At 39.7% G+C, this 16,592-nt stretch overlaps 1 protein-coding gene across 1 annotated transcript in view; it reads left to right on the top strand.

Moving 5' to 3' along the window:
* Nucleotides 1–16,592, top strand: part of ODAD2 (outer dynein arm docking complex subunit 2) — a 158,348-nt gene that overhangs the window by 7,488 nt on the left and 134,268 nt on the right. The window contains exons 8-10 of the mRNA XM_083580125.1: nt 8,551–8,765; nt 10,002–10,103; nt 12,194–12,338. Of these exons, the coding sequence (XP_083436251.1) occupies nt 8,551–8,765; nt 10,002–10,103; nt 12,194–12,338 (462 nt within the window). The remainder of the gene's footprint in view (nt 1–8,550; nt 8,766–10,001; nt 10,104–12,193; nt 12,339–16,592) is intronic.

Genomic DNA, 16,592 nt, shown 5'->3' with positions numbered 1-16,592 from the left:
TGGGTAGGCAAATTTACGCCTGGACACTGGATCTGGCCCAATCACCATCTAAATCCGGCCTGCGGACGGTCCGGGAATCAGCGTGTTTTTACATGAGTAGAATGTGTGCTTTTATTTAAAATGCATCTCTGGGTTATTTGTGGGGCATAGGAATTCATTCATCCCCCCCCAAAAAAAATATAGTTTGGCCCCCCACAAGGTCTGAGGGACAGTGAACCCAGCCCACTGCTGAAAAGGTTTGCTGATCCCTGGTCAAAGGCTTATTGTGGCTTATTGGAAAAAATTGCTGGGATTTTGTGCACTGAAAAATGTTTGTTTATCCTTATTACAATTATTTACATCCCATATTTCAGAAGACAAGTCTTTCTGAGGCAGCCTACAAGTAACATTTAATTCCTTTAAAAAAAAAACAAATAAAGCAAAATAAACACTATCAAGTTAAGAAAAAGACTCTTCTCACAGGGCAGTTTTGGGCAGAAACTTTGGCTGCCTCTCACTGTAAGTCTTCCTAAAGATGTTGCCAGGTCTACAATTTTTGCCTTCGAGTCTGCACTGCCACTCCCCTCTCCCTGACTTCCACACCTGGGGGGGGTCTCTCACCTTTGGGGGCCACCCCAGCCCAGGAAGCAAGAAGTGGCAAATGAGGTGTCTGGCTCCAAGCATTGGGGGCCTTTGCTGCTCATGGGGTGAGTGGGGAGCTGTTGCTCCAAGAGAGGCCAAGCAGCCTTTCACCAGCTTGGTTCATGCCACATGGGACACCTAACTCACAGGCACACGCAAGGCTGGCTGGGGAGAGGCTGAACCTTCTCCACCAGAGCTCCAGATAGAGCGAGACAGGGACAGGTGTCAGCAGGGACACTTGGTGGGCATGTCTCAGTCTCCAGTGATGGTGGCTTTTCTTCCACCAGTTTCCCCTAAATTGACAAAGGCAGTGTGTGCATGTGTAGGTCAGATAAACAAATTGTTGAAGAGGGTCTCTCTTTTGTAAGCCTGGACTTCTGCCAATATACATTGCATTGGTTCTGGACTTTTCACCCAGGTCCTAAGCACATTTCTTTGGAAGCTATATCAACTTATTTCCATGGATTGCCTAGGATTGCAGCAATTGGCAAATAGCTGCTGCTCTTCCTTTAGAGTCCTACACATGGTTTCTCTTTGAGCAGACATCCAATTCTTAAAGCAGGAAAATATCGTATTTTAATGAAAAAGGTCAACTGTCTTTGACAGTGCATTCAATGATCAAAACCATTCCTCTTTTTAGCTATGCCCCTTATGATTTGAATAAAAGGAATATTTCTCCTTTTACAAGAATTGTCTTTGGTTTAAACGTCAGACACAGTCGGGGTGTTTCCAGCTCACACAGCATGTGTTGCCACCGTGCGAAGTAGTTCTAAAATCTAAGTATTCCTGGCTACTCTGGATAAGAAACACATTTTATTCCTTAGAGTAAAATTCACACAGTGGTTATAATTAACAGTGTCACATAGTTCTTATAGCAGACTACTGTCTTCAGGTTTTCAGTGACTGCGGTTTGGCGGGGGACACACGACCATTTTAAGGTTTTTTTTTTTTAATGGCCAGCTTCAACAGGGTGTTATGCTCATGAACACCGGTCTCCTAGCTGTCATTCCCTCCATAGTTCCACCCCACCCCCAAAAGCTGCTGTTGTATTTGGGGACATCATTCAGTGCAGCACAAAGCTGCAGTAAACAGATACATATTAAAGAATCCTGAAACATTGTACTCAGTGGTTTATGGCAGGATATGAAAACCGCAAATTTGCTTTAAAGATGGAGCCTATTTAAATTGACACTTAGTTCCTGAAAACTGTATTTTTCAATATTTAATCAGAGGAGAAATTTAAGATTTGGACTCTCCGTTTTACCAGAGACAATATTGTTTCCTTATTAAATTGGGAGCTCCCAAATATAATCCAGGGGCATTTTTAAAGTAAAGAAAATGCAGGCTGCAACTTGTTGCCTAGATAATTCATTCAGAATTGCCTTGGCTTTCCAATAGCACTTGACAGTTTTTGTAAGATAAGAAATATTCTGCTAAATACTCTGCCAAATCTAGCATACGCTGAATGTTTGGTAAGCAACTGGCAATCCTGTTTGCTTTCATTAGAGCTATATATTTTTAAAAAACTCAAAACTAGAGTCCCATCTTCTCTTTTTCCTGAACAGAGACTCAGGTTCTCAGTATATCCACAGTGTCAACTTAAAAGTAATTCAAAAGTTATGCTTTCTCTTCGGGAAGCTGTAGGTGTTTGAGGAGATGCTGGGGATTCTCATCAGTATCGTAAAATTAGAATTCAGCCTCGAGATTCTTTGCAGACTGTTAACCTGGTATAAATGGAATATATGTGTGTGCTATAGGTATATCCAGAAACACTAGCCATTATACTTTCAGGCACTGGGAGGCTGGTGCTTGGATTACTGGTGAGAAAAGACAGAGAAGCTAATGCTTCTGCTAGGTCTGCTTTAAATTCCTATCGAACGTTAAAAAAAAAAAATTAAGAAGAAGATAGTATTACAGTGGGAAAGAGCTGTTTATTGTTGAAGTCCAACACATTTAAGAGTTATATATGGTGTCGACCAGAAATACAGAGAGTCACTCCACCATGTGAGGTCTGGAATAATTTTGCTTTACAGCATATGGTAAGAAAACTGCCTCCTGTTTGCACATTTCATGCAATTTAAGAGGAACAGGAAGAAGAGAGACCTTTTGGAGTCTTAAAAATCTCATCTTCTGTGCTGTAGATTTTCTTAGTCTGAGATTTTCCATGCTCTGGATAATATCTATTACCTTTCTGAGTGTTGGGAGGACTCCGTTTCAAGATTTATTGATCCTGATGTTAAAAACTGCAGCTGTTTGCCCAGTTACATATGCATCAGACTAATCCGAGTTGATCCAGTGAGTGTGATTTGTTCGTGCATTCAGATTGCCTCTCCTACGTTGTGCCTTAAGTGTACAAGAGTACTCGAAGGAACAAACTGGTATACTGCACTGTGCAGTCTTGGGAGGATGGGGAAAACTAAATTTTGATGCCTCCTTTGCCCTCTACAAGAAATAGGAACTGTAATAAGGGGGCATGACTGGAAAGTATGACTGTAGAACCTTAGAGTACTGAGGTTCTCTCTCTGTCCCTGCCCCCAGCCGCATCATTCAGTTTTGAAATGCATGAAAACCGAAGGGCTCCCATACTTAACCAAAGATTTGATTGGAATAAATCTTGCAAGACATGTATTTGGCCCTGCTTGCAGAGAAACAACCAGGGGCCCACTGGAATGCTTCTGATAGTTCCTTTGCCCCCCTGATATCATTTGTGAGGCAGGTGGGTGTTGCTTAGAGAAAACAGTCTTGTGGGCCAAACTGGGACCCCTAAAGGTAAGGTACCCCTGACCATTAGGTCGAGTTGCGGACAACTCTGGGGTTGTGGCACTCATCTCACTCTATAGGCCGAGGGAGCCGGGGTTTGTCCGCAGACAGCTTCTGGGTCATGTGGGCCGCAAGACTAAGCCGCTTCTGGCGAACCAGAGCAGCACACGGAAACGCCGTTTACCTTCCCGCCAGAGCAGTACCTATTTATCTACTTGCACTTTGACGTGCTTTCAAACTGCTAGGTGGGCAGGAGCAGGGACTGAACAATGGGAGCTCACCCCGTCGCGGGGATTTGAACCGCTGACCTTCTGATCGGCAAGCCCTAGGCTCTGTGGTTTAGACCACAGCGCCACCCGCGTCCAATTGGGACCCCTAGGACAAGGTTAAAATAGGTCTTCCATGAGCACAGTATGCCTGTCACTTACAGGTGTAAGGACACCTTTGACTTCAACCGTGTACAAACTTGAAAAAAATAAAGTGCAGGGTTATCATCAAGCTACACCTCCCCTGGCTGAGCAAATAAAACTTGCAGAAACCAGAGCAAAAATATAATGTAACCATTCAGTGGGTCTCTTGCTTTATTTCCTAGGGGGAAAGATGACAAGGGATCTGGCTGGAAATGAAATTAATTACTGTAATTGAACACATTAATTGCAAACAAGAGCAGCTCAAAAATGGCTGGATATTTCCAGAATAATCCTACTTGTTGATAAGGATGTACGAGCATGCCTCAGTCCACTCTGACATTAATTTTCTCATTCATCTGGTATTTTCCATTTTGCTGCAGTTGTTTTATTTTGCACAAGTATTTATTCTGTTTTGTCATCTACCAGTGTAGAAATATGCGTAGTGTATCTCGGACATCAACAGTTATTTACAAATTAAACACTTTCCCTGTGTGTTCCTTTTCAAAGTTAATGAATTTCCAGAGGTGCAGTAGCCCTGTTTTGCAGCAGAACCGACAAAGACTCTTGTGGCAACTTAGAGACAAAGTTAATGAAGTAGCTAACGGTCAATTGCAAAGCCATCTGTGCCTGGGATCCTAAAAAATATATACTAAAAAATATGCCCCATTGAATTCAGTTGGGTTTTATCCTGGATAAGTGAGATTAGGATTGCAGCTTCACTATCTTGATTTTACAGTACATGATAAACTTATTTCTGTCCCATTTTTGTACACTCCGGTCTCAGGAATGGATAGTTTGCCACCCTTCTATGCTGCCACTTATGTCCTGGGTTGTATGGTTTCTTTGGGGCATATTAAACATTTCACAAGAACTCTTAATGCCTTTTATAGAAGTACTTTTTGTACTTTTGTAGTGCAACATTTTATTTCTTAAATCTGTATTTTATACAGCAAATAGCCATGTGTGTGCATCTGCTGAAAAAGTGCTTTAAATGTTTTCAGTAAACAAGTTTTACTGTTGGACAGCTTGATATCCTCAGGCTTTAATTAAAGAGCACATATAAAGTCAATGGATAACAAGAGATCACTTCTTTCTATGTGAGAAGAACAATAATGAATAATGCAAACAGAAGCAAATTTTCTTGATGGTGTGTTGTCTATGCCTTCTTCTAACATACCTGCTTACTGAGTTCCTTTTGAAACAGTATGTGATGCATTCATTTCAGTCCTCACAGGTTAAATGGAATATAGTACTAATATATAAAACAAAGTGAAAAAGATGAGATGTTATTAACAAAATAAAAGTGTACGTTAAACATAAATGAAATTGCAGTGAGAAAACGGTAAAAAAAGGGGGAATTAGATCTAACTGAAATTAACAAATCCGCAGAAAGCATAAGGCTACCATAAGAAAGACACAAGAGCCATCCATCGTTTTCCACCAGTCCTCCTTTGAGGAAGCATCCAGAAGACATAATTATCAGCTGATGTATTTCTGTGTTTTGTATATTGTCACCCCATATTTATTCATATCTGATTTGTGGCTTTTGGGAACAATGAAACACAGTTGCAGATGTGGATGGGTGGATGTGCTTTTGTGGTTTATAAATGTGCCTTTACCTAAGAACTTCCTGTGTTCAGGTTCTACCTATATTGTATTCTGATGAATGTGGATGGAATATGAGTAATTGACCCTAGAATAGGTTCTCTTAATTGTCTCAGTGTTGGTTTCTATACTGGCAGAGGTAGGAGGTGCTTTGATTTTTTTCTTGAAAAGAACCCCCTCACACCCAATTTTTTATAGTAAAATAGCACTTCTGCACACAAAAAGAGAAGAAAAATATAATGAGAGGAAGCCAGTAATTGAAGCCTGTCCCCTTCTTTACTTTATTGACAGATCTTTTCTTGGTTTTTTTCTAGCTGTCACTGCAAGAGATGGATATACCTGGTTTATTTTTCTCCATTTTTTCTTTGTATTCTCTTTTTTCTTTTATGTCGCATGTTAGAATCTAAATTTCTGTATGTCTACATGTTTTCTTTTTCTGTTTTTAATTTTAAAAAATGGAGACTACAGTAGTGCCTGTCTGCTCAGTAGTCAAAATCCATGCAAAGGATTGTTATTGTTATTGTAAATTCATGTTTTTTACTTAGACTCTGAGGGAAAGATGGTGGATTCAGTTCCCAGACAAGGTCATTTTCCAGAAAGGCAGGTCCATGCAGCCCAGTAACTCAACATTAGGAAATATTTAAGCATCTCCTTACAGATATATAATGGCATATTAGATGGGATAGGAAATCCAATAAAACACAATAAATAGTATAATGTAGTATTGGGGGGAAACGGTTTGAAAACTAAATACAGGCAGAGTATTTTATAGATTTTCAGAATTATTATTATTATTTAATTAGTTTTCCAGTGCCAGGAAATATGGTTCCTTTTGCCAATATCAGAAGACTCCCCAGAAGTAGTCAACGTGGAGAGGAAACCATTTGGCTGCTGGTAGATATGGTAGCACATGTGTCTCACATCACATTTTACTTAGTCCTCAGTCACTGCATTTTACAGAGTTCCCACGACCTCGTTTGTGAAGATGCCACCGCTTTGCATCTTTCTTGCTGTGCCGAAGTTAAACCAGGAAGCCTTCAGTTACACTTAGTTTCCCATTACATCCAAGCTGGGAGAATATCATCACCAAGTTTGGAACAAGCCAAGTCCCTAAACCAACTTCAAAATATGGTTTAAAATCCTGGCTTTCCCCCCCCGAACTTGGTTTCTGATGTGATGGGAGATTATGGCTAATTGAAGACACCCTACCATAAGTGAAGCATGCTGAGAAGTGAGGAGGGAAAGGGCTGTGAGCACAAGCATAAGACTTGTTTATATACATTAAAAATATTATTAATGCTTATTGTGGGTACTTTTTTTAAAAGTAGTTTAATGCTACTTGCAAACAGTCTTGGGAAGATTTGTGTCCTGAAAGGCGTGCTGTGACTAGGCTGCTGTTGCTGTGATTGTTGTGGTTTATTGTGGTTTTTTGACTTATTAAGCCAATGTACGGTCATCCAAGTGCAACTACTGTGTAGGCCAGGCACAGGCAAATTCGGCCCTCCAGATGTTTTGGGGCTACAGCTCCCATCATCCCTGACCACTGGTCCTGTTAGCTAGGGATGATGGGAGTTGTAGTCCCAAAACATCTGGAGGGCCAAGTTTTCCTATGCCTGGTGATCTTCCAGATGTTGAACTACAGCTACCATCAAACCTGACCATTGGCCATGCTGCCTGAGGCTGATGGGGGCTGATCAACATCTGGCAGGCCAAACACTTCCCAAATCTAGTATAGGCTAGAGAGAGGGGTGGTATAATCCAAGTCCCTCCCCTATATGGAGACTCTAACTTGCTAGGTCCCGTTGTGTTTTTAGTACAAGTGTATTAGGAATAATAATAATACAGCCGTACCTTGGAAGTCGAACAGAATCCGTTCCGGAAGTCCATTCGACTTTTGAAACGTTCGGAGACCAAGGTGTGGCTTCCGATTGGTTCATGACTGTGCAGGCGCACCAGAAACAATAGCAGAAGCCACGCCAGACATTCGGCATCCCAAAAAAACGTTCAAAAACCAGAACAGTCATTTCTGGTTTTCGATTGTCAGGAGCTGAGGTACGACTGTGATAATATCATCATCAATAAACCGCACTTCATCAATAGACCCCGGGCAGCCTACAGCATAGATCACAAAATATGTAATATATAACATGCGCGAGCTTTCTTTACTAGAGGTTTTCCACTTTTTACATTTTTCACTGTCCATTCCGATGGCAATGCACTATAGATTGTTTAATAGTTAATGCCCCCTTAAGAATTTACCATATTTTTCGCTCTATAAGACGCACCAGACCACAAGACGCACCTAGTTTTTGGAGGAGGAAAACAAGAAAAAAAATATTCTGAATCTCAGAAGCCAGAACAGCAAGAGGGATCGCTGTGCAGTGAAAGCAGCAATCCCTCTTGCTGTTCTGGCTTCTGTTGATAGCTGCGCAGCCTGCATTCGCTCCATAAGACGCAATACACATTTCCCCTTGCTTTTTAGGAGGGAAAAAGTGAGTCTTATAGAGCAAAAAATACGGTAATTTCTTTTAAACCTTTCAGTAACGTTTCTTCCGAGTTGCATTTGATAAATTTCCCATGCCTCCTAGGCTTGTTCACTAGGAGGAAAAATTATCAGTGTTCTCAAGAACCTTGCAAGGCAGTTCTCTGACACCAGCTGCATTAGGCTTCTACTTCTGCTCCAGCTGAATCCTCTGCTGTTTTTGTTTTGCTTTGTTTCAAGTGCATTGTTTTGAATGTATTCCTTATATTTTCCTCACGTGAGCCACTTTGCATTGTAAAACTGGATATTAATCTACGTAAATTCTTAATAACTTGTGATATTTGTATCACAAGCTTATTTAGTAAGTCAATATTAGATCCATTTTGGGTTGTCGCCATTTTGAGATTTTGCCAATCATAATCTTTTCTTTTTAAAAATGTTAAATTTTTAATTTTTAATCTTGTGTTGATTAATAGGGAGGTTGTATTCCCCCCCCCCCTTTTGTAAACCAGGAGGAATGCTGGAATTTTTCATATGCCAACAGAAAAAAAACCCCTATAAAACCAATCTTCCTAGATTTCCTTTAGCTTGCAAATTTTTCAGCATGTTTTATTCATGTGGAAATGTGATGTTCTCCCCCCCCTCCCCTCAAATATTTTCATCTCTTATTAGAAGTATACTTTTTTTGATGAACCAAAGTATGAAAAACATTATCAACATATGGAAGCGGTTGAGGCAGATGATTATGGCCAAGCCCAAAAGTTTTACGACTATGCAGAAAAGAATGTATATGACAAGCCTAAGAGTCCTCATGTAAAAACCAAGCCTACTGAGAGCAAGAAATTAGAACCATCTCTTAAGTGGAAGAGCATGCCTGGCTCCCGAGAGTATGTAATTCTTTTGACAGATATTGCCAATTAAAATTAATGGTTTAAAAGAAATAATTAGCACTATGTGGTTTTAAACGCCCTCCCCAAAGTTCAAGTATTATTTTTAAAAGATCTGGGCAACACCCATATACATATAAGGAGATAAATATATATTAAGGAAATAATTTAGTATTTTAAGGAAATACTACCGGTACTCCCCAGTAATGCAGTATCTGTGGTCCTTTTCTCAGAATTTTATTGTTCTCTTTCCAAATGATTCAGTACAATCAGCTTGCTTCTGTGGTCAGTAGTACTGCCACAGGGAGACTTCTCTCACTTGCCCAGCCAGAAGGAAAATGCTGTGCGTAGTATTAAATAGTCCTACATTTTTGTTTTGCTTTTATTTTAAAAAACATATTTTATTCCAGGAGGTTTACTGTGTGTGGTTTTCCACCGTGCTGTGATAGTGTGTGTGTACACACACACACACACACACACAAATGGTCCAGCCACCAAGGCCAAACCAAGTCATGGTCAGAACAGAACGTCTTAGGCTCATTGCTGGATGCTGTTATTGTCCGTATCTGCAGGTTCCCAATAGTTCAGTAGGTTTGTGGACTGCACTCTCTCCTTGATGTCCAAATCTTTATTTAAGTTCTTGCCCCACCCTCACACTGCATTTGTATTAATGGGGGGGGGGCTTTAAAGAATTTTGAGGTTTTAAAAACTAATTGGTTTTTCTAAATGGGCAATGTTTTGTATTTTTCTTAACAAGTGTAATACAAGAGCGGGTCATTGGTTAAAAAAATTCCAAGAGACGACAAAACATCATATATATATATATATATATATATATATATGGCCTGCATTGTTGTGAAAACTGCTGGAAAAAAAGAAGAAAAAGTGCAACTGAGTGTTTTCATGCTAAATATCATGACCATGGGCCAATAAAGAATTAAGTGTGATCAGGTCCATTGAAATCATTAGGCTCAGTGCACATTTAAATGTGCATTAAATTGTGGGCAACGTTTTAAAATTCAGCAGCCCTTCTTGCTAATTTGTAAAGACATCCTGAGGCAGGGAGCATTATATCCTTAAAAACAGGTTATCTTTTGGCCTTTTTGGTGGCATTAAGCAATTTAAATCTATCTGATTGATCAAATAAATTTCCCAGATATAAATGTACACACACGTTTATGGTGCATTCACAATAAAGTTGAATGTCATATTAACAAACAAAAATTAAATATTTAGGGGCAAAGCAAGGAAAGAAAGCAAGGATGAAAAGGAAATGAAACTGACACCTCCAGAAGGGAAGAAAAGAACCGGAGCAACATCCCCCGGTTCTGGTAAAGGGTATGTAATCTCTATGTGTAATAATAATAATAATAATCATAACAAATAATAATAATTTATTATTTATACCCCGCCCATCTGGCTGGGATTCCCCAGCCACTCTGGGCGGCTTCCAAAAAAATACTAAAACACTGCAATACATCAAACATTAAAAGCTTCCCTAAACAGGGCTGCCTTCAGATGTCTTCTAAACGTCTGGTAGTTGTTGTTCTCTTTGATATCTGGTGGGAGGGTGTTCCACAGGGAGGGCACCACTGCCGAGAAGGCCCTCTGCCTGGTTCCCTGTAACTTGGCTTCTCGCAGTGAGGGAACCGCCAGAAGGCCCTCGGTGCTGGACCTCAGTGTCCGGGTAGAACGATGGGGGTGGAGACGCTCCTTCAGGTATACTGGACCGAGGCCGTTTAGGGCTTTAAAGGTCAGCACCAACACTTTGAATTGTGCTCGGAAACGTAATAATAATAATAATAATAATAATAATAATAATAATAATAATAATTCATTATTTATACCCCACCCATCTGGCTGTGTTTCCCCAGCCACTCTGGGCGGCTCCCAATCGAATGTTATATGCCTCTTCCTTGAATGGAAAAAAAAAACCCCAGGAAGCTAACTATGTGATATCAGCACCTCAAATTAGCAAAAAATCTAATCAAATAGTCTAAACTAGACTGTGCTATCATCAACTGAGACTCTTCGGTTGTTTTTGAAATGGAAAGTTCTTTGGTTATTCCCACTCCTGTGCATGACCGAAGAGGGAACTCCCAAGCTGAAAATATAAACCTGTTGGTTCTGGCAGGATTGTCTCATACTTGCATCTGCTACCATTTTTCCAATCATGGTCAGAGAGGAGATGATTGCTTGGCTTACTGTACCAGTAACTTGGCTCTGAACAGACAGTTCCTTAGCTCACATTTCTTAACCAGGGTACAGGGACAGATTGATTTTTTAAAAAGCCTTTGCTCTTGGAATTGAAGTATCCCTTCCAGGCGAGTTTTTATTTTAATTTTTTTTGTAATCTCTTCCCCGTGTCTCTATTTTATTTAATGTTGTGGGACTGATCTGGTATCAAAATCTGAAAAGCAAATGAATGCCTCTCTTCCAAGAGTTGTCATAGTCAGTCACATTCTTTCTCTGATTTCAGAGAGTTCATCAACATGAAATAATAATATGGGTCGAAACAAATAATTTTGATGTTAAATAAATAGATATCCCCTACCCTGTGTGGGACACAACAGTGGATTGTGTAAACGTAACATAATGATGTTAGTTATTGAAACTAGCCAACTTGATTATAAAACAGCTATAACATAATATTAGTGGAGCAGATGGGTGGGGAAGAGTGTACTTAACATTTTGTTTTCTCAGGAAAGATTCTGCCCACCTCAGTGAGCTGTTCTAAATGCACACAAAAAAATGATACTGTGTCCATGTATTTCCCCCCCTCTATGTAAGAGAGAAGCTGCTTGGGTAGGGAAAGTTGACTGGGAAAAAATGGCACGTGGGAACCTTCTAATGCTGCAATGAAGTAAAAACAAAAATTGTGAGGAGACACTCCGTGTGTCCCCAACCTACGTCTAGTTTGTCTTTCAGAGCATGAGCTCAGATGCTAAGCCAGTCTGTCTCAGCTTCAGCTTGGTATATGGAGTATACCTTACTGTTAAGTGTTGCAGAGATTATGCATGTTTAAGTGTTTTGGTTATGTGGTACTTAAGTCCTCAGAAAGAAATGTGTGTGTGTTCCTGGTTAGCTTCTGTTTTGATTAGGTATTTTGTGTTTTATTAGCTTGTATTTTTTATGTTGTGAACCGCCCTGAGATTTATGGATAGAGGCGGTATACAAATTTAATAAATCATAATAATAACAAGTGTTCCATCTACACTAGGTTTTATGATTATAATAAACAGTGCCTGTATGACTACATGAAAGGTTGCTAATATGCATTATATGCAGATTACCATTTCAGTGTGGCATGTATAAGGGCTCTCTGTAAACCATATTAGAATGAAGTGGCACACCAGAACTGTCTGATAGATTTCATCTTTCTGTCCATAATATCTAATGTAAGTGGTTTTATTTATTTTTTTGTTTAGTAAGCTTCCAGCAAAGAGTGAAGATGTTAGTGAAAGTTCCTCAGAGAGTGAAGAGGAAGATGAACAACCTGAACGCCACCAGGAGATTAACACTGATTTGCCATCGGAATATTGGCAAATTCAAAAATTAGTGAAATATATAAAGGTAAACAAACTTTAACTTTTATTTAGAAGGGTGCGAATAATAAAATTATGTTTGTGTTCTAACTGAATACGAAACTTCATTCCAGTTTGTTTCTTTTCTCCCATGTTGCTATTCAAATTGCACCATTTTTCTCTTTTGGAAGCTTTAACTTATTTATTTTTTAGGAGTACCTGCAATTCTATTTTTACTCCAAACAAATGCCTATGATCGCAGCATCAGTCATGCTCCACTGCTATGCATGTTGAATCTGAGTGGAATAGCAAGGCTGTTTCAGTCCAGCAGACTGAGGATTGCGTCCACAGTTTGCTAATCCAGAGAGAGAGAAAATGCATTGACTTCGACATCAAAATATACCAGTGGGATCAGCAACAAATTTCTAGTCAGAATGCCAGCCAGCCAGCCATGCCGTTTCCCAGGATACTCAATTACCCTCTCACCTCCCAGTTTTCTTACCTCTGCCCAGCTGTCTGCTAGCATTCCATGGCCACTGAGCATGCTCAGTGTTTATTGGGCTGTTTGGGGTTTCCCCCACTAAGTATTTGGAGTTCTGGAAAACTTGAATTTTTCCCCAGGTTTGCAGGTAACATCTCTGTTGCGCACGGATGGTGCTGTTTTCTCTACATAAGTATCTACATTTGGAGAAGGAGTGATAAATAGGACTGTATGCAGCTTTGTATAAGATTCACTCAGATCGAAGCTCTTTATCCTCATGGGTTTGTTTTCTTACATGACAGTTATACAAACTTGAGATTCAGGTTTCTGATTTGCAGCAACGGGCAAAAATAAATACTGTCATGTGGAGCTGTATTTATTTTTGTCTCTGAAAATGAAAGAAAATGCAGAGATACAGGAGCAGACATGCAATCTTTGTACAAGCAAGGATCTAAACAAGAGCAAAACAACAACAGCATAAATCTCTTTTCTGTAAAAGTAAACCAGTGACCCACAGTATCAGTTTTGTAGCTATAATGAAAAACAAAATTATTTATTGTGCTTTGTTTTAAAACGGAAGACGCTCAATTTCTTTTCACTTTCCTATGTTATCTATGACATACATATGAAAACGCCATGTAAAAATTTCTATTAAATTTAAAGAGCATGGCATGTTATCTCCCATTTCTTGTCTAGAAGACTAGGAAGAACAGCAGACTTGGTCTATACAGATAAAGCATATATAATTAATTCCAGAACACGTCTGCTTGACTATGACAGAAGTATGAAGAAACATAAACTAGCATTAGATGATTATTGCAAATTTGTGTTCTTAAACTATCAGGTAACACACAGGAGTACTATTATTGTGCCATACACACACTTGCTAGTTGCAGGAAACATGATACAAGCATGCCATGAGGCGTTCATAGGCTCATGATGTGAGGATGATGGGAGACCAAGGGTTCTCCAGAGGCCTCTAGGACACCACCTAGGGGGATATCATTATGCTTCCACTTGCTTGAAAGGTAGAAAAGTGCCATCACTCTCTGAGGCTTCTGAGTTGCCTCTTGTCTTCAGCGACAGTTCATTTTTTCTGCCCTTTCTTGAAGAAGAGATTTTAATCACTTGGTCAGTTCTGGCCTTATTTTACTGTTTTTTTATGTGAAGTTCCAGGATTGTTGTTGTTGTTGTGTGTCTTTTACTCAATAGTTTTCATTGCCATTTGTAGTTCAGAATATACTCTTGTGTTAATTCCAACCCTTCCACCTCAGACTTCTTGTCTGCTTTCTTCCCTTACTTTCCCTGCAGCGTTTAAACACCTGCTCCCTCTGGAATTAATTCTTCTTTGCTAATTGATTTCATAATTGATTAGTTATTTCTTCCAGCGATGCTTACTCTAATTAACTGCTGTGATGGATTACTCTACACTTCTGTTTGATTTCCCCTCTCACTATTGCATGTGTGTTAAAAAACAACAACCATGCATACACCTGTTGGCAGGCAGATGTATTAATTTTTAGCTGATCTTTCCTCTAATTTCTCTTTAATTTGGTGAACTTACCTTGAGCATGGTCATTCATAGGGCTCATGGCATGAAAGACAATGGGATCTCCAAAACCCTGGCACATCTGATGAGTCTCTGCCTGCCTAAAATGACATATTGGGTTCCATTACCCCCTTCCCTGTTTCCTGGCCACTGCCATTGCTGACAAATGGGACACCTGAGCCAGGGCCTTAAACTGAGTGTTGAGAAATCTCATAGAATCAATGAATCATCGAATTGTAGAGTTGGAAGGGACCTTGAAAATCATCTTGTCCAAACCTCTGTATGCAGCTGTCCCATACGGGAATCGAACCCTCAACCTTGGTATTATCAGTGCCACACTCTAACCAACTGAGCTATCCAGGCTGGTCCAATCTGTTCTTTTAGGCAAGAGGTAAAAAGTTAGCTAGTCATTCCAATTAGACCTATCTCTTTGTTCCTCCAGCTCCCCTGCCAGATCTGCTAACGTACCTTGCATGTACTACTGTATTTTTCGCTCCATAAGATACACCTGACCATAATACGCACCTAGTTTTTAGAGGAGGAAAGGGGGAAAGCCCTGGTTTTTTGGGGATCAGCTCAAAGTTGTGCAGCTTCTTTTGCAAAGGGGAAAAGCTCCCTTTTTTGAGGATCAGCTCAAAGTTGTTGAGCTTACTTTGCAAAGGGAAAAAATCCTGTTTTTATGGGGTTCAACTCACAGTTCTGCAGCTTCTTTAGGAAAGGAAAGGGAGCCGTTTCTACAGTTTCCAGACAGATAATCTAATCAGCCAGTCACATGTTGCTGGGGAAACAAACAGCCTCCATCTGCAGAACATTCAACAGTGGAGGCCTGGGCAAGGGGGCGGGGCCAGAAAGGGAGCCAGCGATCGACCACACATTCACTCCATAAGACGCACAGACATTTCCCCTTACTTTTTAGGAGGAAAAAAAGTGTGTCTTATGGAGCGAAAAATACGGTACTTTTCATGTATAGTTTGGCACAGGCTGTGTTTCATAGGCAACACTATCAATTCCATAAATAATAGAACATTTGTATTTAATGTCTTCATTACTAAAGGCTGGGGGAAGACAATAGTCAATAGTCGAGCCAATTCACGATATACATATAAATAAAGACTATCAACAGTTGCAAATCAATTTTCAGTTACAAAAAAAAGACTTCAAACCTTGTGACAAATTAATGTTCTGCAGATGACAGAGGGGAAAATAGCTGCTAAAAGACCATTGTAGATTGCAAAAGAGAAGGGTGAATGATAAACAGTGACTCGCAGGCTCCCTACATGAAAGGGAAGTGTGGTGACAGTCCTGTTGCATTGTGCTTTGCTGTGCTTCTAATTAGGCCATATATCCATCATAGTAGCTTTCCAAAATAAATGTTTATTTGCCTCTTGTTATCTGCTTGGATTTAGATGCTCATAATCATAGAGTGGAAAGTTGAATTGCTTAAGATTGGCTTAGGGAAAAAATCGAGAAACTGCTTTTCTCTAGACCCTTCCATAAATGTCAAAAGTTATACAAGCCTTTTAATTTGTTTCATTCTTTTTTGCTGGATGGATTGTTTTAAGCACTGTATGATGTTGCTGGATCAAATTAGCTGCACAGATAGCAGCTGGAAAATGAGTTATGAACTAGTTATACTCGATTTTTTTTCCTTCACGATCCATTAAGTGTAGATGGTAATGTAATTGCTCATGCAAATAGCACTCGAAAGGAAAGAAGGGAACTCTCCAAGAAGAAGAAAAGGCCGAAAGGGGAGGAAGGAAAGAAAAGATAATGCTGGCTCTTCAAAACTCTGTTGGTTGATAAAGGAAAATTTATGACTGTAGTAGTCACAAAAGTTAAAGATTGAAGCATATAGAGTCAACCTTTTGTCAGGAAAAAACCCAGATAATTAAATAATGTAATCAATAATTGGCCAGTAAAATTGAATGCCTAAAGAAGGGCATTCATAAATGTAGAGGTTTAAAATTACTTTGCTTTTTAAGTACTGTGTTGTATACTTTCTCAGTTCTGTTCTTCCACATTACTATATTCTAGCAGAGTTTGGAAACAAGTATTCACTGCAGTTTAAGTGGTCAAGGACCACCACTGGATTCCTGTAGGACACAGTGTAATTCATGTTATGTACATAAGGCAGCATTGTGCGTGGACTAGAGCTTGTTGCTGAGGGGCACCTGCAGTTGTTTTACCTGATCTAATGTCTCATGTGATAGACCACTTGTGTTTGACTTGGAAACCCAAAATATTCTGCCACCTGGATTGTATCACAAATTATA

The sequence above is a fragment of the Podarcis filfolensis genome (genome assembly GCF_964270895.1).
Source record: "Podarcis filfolensis genome assembly, chromosome: 12".
Classification (NCBI taxonomy): domain Eukaryota; kingdom Metazoa; phylum Chordata; class Lepidosauria; order Squamata; family Lacertidae; genus Podarcis; species Podarcis filfolensis.
Note: the sequence above shows the minus strand (reverse complement) of the source record. Positions and strands in the feature narration are given on the sequence as shown.